This window comes from Entamoeba invadens, assembly GCF_000330505.1.
Source record: "Entamoeba invadens IP1 unplaced genomic scaffold scaff_1105074725849, whole genome shotgun sequence".
NCBI lineage: Eukaryota > Evosea > Mastigamoebida > Endamoebidae > Entamoeba > Entamoeba invadens.
In genome coordinates, this window is record NW_004440189.1 from 383225 (window position 1) to 387818 (window position 4594).

At 32.9% G+C, this 4594-nt stretch overlaps 1 protein-coding gene across 1 annotated transcript; it reads right to left on the reverse strand.

The window, feature by feature from the left end:
* Nucleotides 1–3673: 3673 nt before the first annotated feature.
* EIN_224820 (serine/threonine protein phosphatase PP1 isozyme, putative) lies at nucleotides 3674–4594 on the reverse strand (the record flags this gene model as incomplete). The annotated part of the gene is made up of 2 exons (XM_004254942.1): nucleotides 3674–4158; nucleotides 4213–4594. Coding segments are annotated over 2 exons (867 nt in total), but the record flags the coding sequence as incomplete, so codon positions are not given.

Genomic DNA, 4594 nt, shown 5'->3' on the forward strand with positions numbered 1-4594 from the left:
ACCTTTTGCGAAGATAATATTCTCTTGCAAGTCGTCTGTCTTGATAGCAAACGAGTTTGAATTGATGGTGAAAGTGTTCGAACTGTCGCCAATAATTTGGTTGATATACCCACTCTCCGTGTTGAATATTGCAGATATATTCTTTTCTATCACAACAACATTAATTCCAGTGACATCGGATATTTCAATGTCATGGTCTATCCGCATGTTGTATAAGAGAGTTGTGTGACTCATTGACACTTTTTTGTGTTGAAAAACAATGAAACTACCCACAACGGGGCAAGCTGGTGAGTTGAACGTGTTGTATTGGTTTGATGTTGTCAAAGTGGTTCCATTCATGTAACAGTAAATGTTGTTGTCTTTCACGTCTTTGCAGTACCGAATATATTTATAATCCGTGCCACTGACAATAAAAGTGTTTGAAGGAACGGTTACACTTGTCAATGTAGAGGGATACACAAACAAATCAACACAGTCAGGCGTTTCTCCTTCGAATGTTATTGGGTTTGAAAAGTCAAAAGAAGGCGTGAAACTACCAGAACTCTTTTTGGTTACAACAAGAGGGATGTATTGTCTCATTTTTGAATTCGTCATTTTGATATTATTCAATGTCACATGTTTATTAATTGGAGTGCTAATTAATGACATTTCATTCATTACCAAAGACGAACACTCAAGAGTTTCATTAACAACAAGATCATTTGTTAGTGTTAAATCACATGTTGTAAAAGTCATTTTACTTGAGTTACTCAGCTTAAAACTTCCCTCTTTAATTATTAAAGATTTGAACATCCCAACAGCAGCATACTCTCTATCGAGAATAAGTGTGAGGTATTGCGAAAATTCGTTCATCAAACAGTCATCTTGAATGAATTTTGTGTCAGATAGTAATTCACAATTGCATCCCACATCAATGGTTTTTACATACCGATATTTTGTGGTGCCACTGTATAAATCTTGGCAAACACCAAACACTGTCGAATTCATTTTTAAATCTCCAACCAAAAATACACTTCTGTCATTCAATCCATTATAACTGGAGTAGTTCACAGACTGTACGATACTCTCGCCATTCATAACAACAACTCCAAATTGCTTTGAAACAAGTGTGTTGACAGTGGCGCTGCCATACACATATGCGTTATACATCTCAAATGACTTGAAGGTCATTGCTGCTCCGCAGTCCAATAAAACATAGTCACCATCGTTGGCATAATTTCTATCAAATGTGATTGCATCGACAACATTTGTATTATGGTTGACATTAACCATTTTAACAACAGAATATTGGCCCGAAGTGCGAATTGAATACCTGTTTGTATAATAAAAATTGTTCACTATCATTTGAGTTACTTGGGCGGGTATAATTGATGCCGTGGTAAATTTCAAATACTTAATTGTGTTTTGTCCATTTGGGAATGGTTTCACGGTTATGTTACCTTCTATTTTCAACGTCTTAACTGCAATGTTGTCATCCACAAAGTTAAATGAAGAATCTTTGATTTCAATTGTGTCGAGATTGACATTATTTTCACAATAAAAATAGAGTGTTCTGGTAACTTGTAAAGTTTGGATATTCCACACAACGTTTCTAGAGTAAATATCTTGGTACGAAGTCCCACTGTCTTGGCGCAAAGTAGTAACATTAAAAATGTAAGGCCCATAAAAGTAATTATCTCCTTCATGAAGAGAAATGGAATTCATTGTAGCAGTTGTTATGGCTAAACCAGTATCTTTTCCGCTCACTGACGAACTGAGCTCGGAAATAGAAAATGAAGGAATGTCATTCATGTATGAACCAAAACACCCATACCACCTCTTTAAATTTTGGGTTGTGATTTTGTAGGTTTTAACGTTGGTTGTGTCAGCGTAGGCTGAGGGATAAGAAGTCCGTGTATCAGAAAACAAATAAAAAATTCCGTTCCTCACCTTACCCAAACTTGATTCAAATAAAGTTAATCGCATTTGATAATTAAGTGTGACATACCCACCAACAGAATCAAAAGTTAAATAAATGTATGCTGGTTGGGCAAACGGGAGGGTGTTAAGGCAGTTGACGAAAAATGTTGTGGGGTAACTTGAACGCTCGTAAACAAAAGTGTATATTACTGTTTCAGTTAATAAAGTTGTCATTTTGTCGTATTTTCCACCATCGATCAGGACTGTTTGTATGTATTTTGTATTTCGAAAAATATAAGTAGTTTTGAAATTGAGAGCTGTGTACATGTTAATGTACATCCGCCATATAGATACACGACATCCCTTTTCAATTGCTATGTTTGAAGTAACGCTATCAAAATTTAGTTGTGAAGAGGTGTAAAAATTATTGCCAATTGTCAGAACATTATCAGTTGAAGTGTAATTAAGTGAGTCGTTGCACAATGTCTTACTGGCTGTGAATTGATTTGTTGCTGAATCGAAACAGTAATAGGAATCCGCATTCAAAAACAAAGACAGAACAAAAAGCACAACCAAGCACATCGACCAGAGTTTTGAATTAATTGATCATATTCCAAATTAAAAATGTGAAAGGGAAACAAAAAAACTCTTGATGGGACCAAAGTATTTTTGGAAAAAGATCTTTTCATTGAAGAAAAATATCTTACTTTATACTAGTTTCAAAACCATAATTTTATTAGTTACAAAAAGGCTTTTCTGTTTTGGAATATTTTTGGTGTTTTCGATTACATCATTATTTTAAAATATATTATAATAAATATTTCTATTAAAAAATATAAACAGAGTGGAATGTTGGGAAAATATCAGTGTTTTGTTTATGTTATTTTTGGAAATTGTATTGTTCCAAATAATTCGATTGTTTTCATTGTTTCATTTTGTAGTTCTTAAAGTTTCTATAAACTATTATAATAGTTGTTTAGTATAATAATTTATATTTTTTTTCATTGTTATAATAAATTAAATTATTATATACTATAATAAAAAATATTGTAAAAAATAATAACATTTGGTGGTTAAAATAAAAGAAATGGAAAACGTTTTTTAATGGAATTTTTCATCTTAAAAAAATATTAAGATTGGAAAAAGTTTGTTTATTTTTTCTCAATTACAAAATAATACAGATAGTAGAAAAATAGGGTGTCAGGAATAAGTTGGGTGTCAAATAAATTAGGGATTAGTTAATGTAAAATAATGGGTTTTTTTTATTTTCCCCCCCCAAAAAAATATGAAAAACCATTAAATAACTCAAAATCAATCTGACACCCAATTTATTCTTGACACCCAAATTTTCTACTATCTGTACGTTTTTTAACTTGTTTACATTGAAATCAAAATTAACCAAATAAATCAAATAAATTAAGAATTATTTATTTGAACTTTTGATTATTAATTGATTATTGTTTATTCATTTAATCATGATTGTTTTTGGTTTTTTTTAATATTTTTTTTAAAGTAATAATTTTTAGTTTCACAATTTCATCATTTTTTTGAGTTTTTGCACAAATTTCTGTTTTTTAAAACAAAAACACATCGATTTTTTGTAGAATAGATAACTTGTTAGACAGACTTTAGTTAAATCCAATTATGATTTAATTTAATCAAGAATTAAAAAAAATGTAGTTTTAAGTTAATTATGAAATGAAAATATTAAAGTTCATAAACAAATACAATTAAAGATGTCTTATCAATGAAACAACAGTAAAGAATCAAACAATCAATTTTTGGGTTGAAGCACCACAAAATTGCACGCCAAGTTCTTGGACACCTTCATCATTGCCCCACAGTTGTTGAATTGGTTGCAGTAATTCGGCGCGCTGAACAGTGTCAAGACTTTGTTGTTGAACGCAAATTCAAATCCCTCTTCAACAACTTGGTGACCTCGACATATCAGCTGTATGTTGTTTTTCGTCATAAAATTCTCAACTACATCCTCTCCATATGTAAACGAAGCACCCCTTGTATTTTCTTTCCATCCCATGTGTTCTTGAGACGGATCTGCCCACAGCAAATCACACAAAAGTCCCTCCTCTGCAACATCCGTTGGGCGCGCGACTTGTGTCAACAACGATACATCAGACAAATATTTTGAGATTCCGCCATGAACACACAATATCGATGAATCAATCAACGCAGCAACAGGAAGGTACCCAAATACCCAACAAAACTTGCGCCACACATCTACATTGAATCGCTGAACACCTATTTTTTGAATAACTGTTGTTGTTGCCATTTCAAAAAATATAAAAAACAAACACTCGTCATAAAAGCCGTAATCACGATTGATATTACCCACCTCGTGGTTTCCTCTCAATAAGAAGAACCTGTCAGGGAACTTTATTTTGAGACAGAATATGAGGACGACGATATCGATTGATCTTGGTCCACGATCAACAAAATCACCTAAAAAAAGGAACTTTTCGTTGTTAATGTCTGCCTCATCAAAGTACCTCAAAAGGTCCGAGTATTGTCCGTGGAGATCGCCAATGATATTGAGTGGTGCTTTGAGTTGAAGGAGACTTGGATCACGTGAAAGAACGCGTGTTGTTGTGTCGCACAACATCATTATTTCGTCGTCTGTGATGATCTCCTTTCTTGGAGGAAAAAGGTTTCTGTCCTGCAACAGTTTTGCAACAAT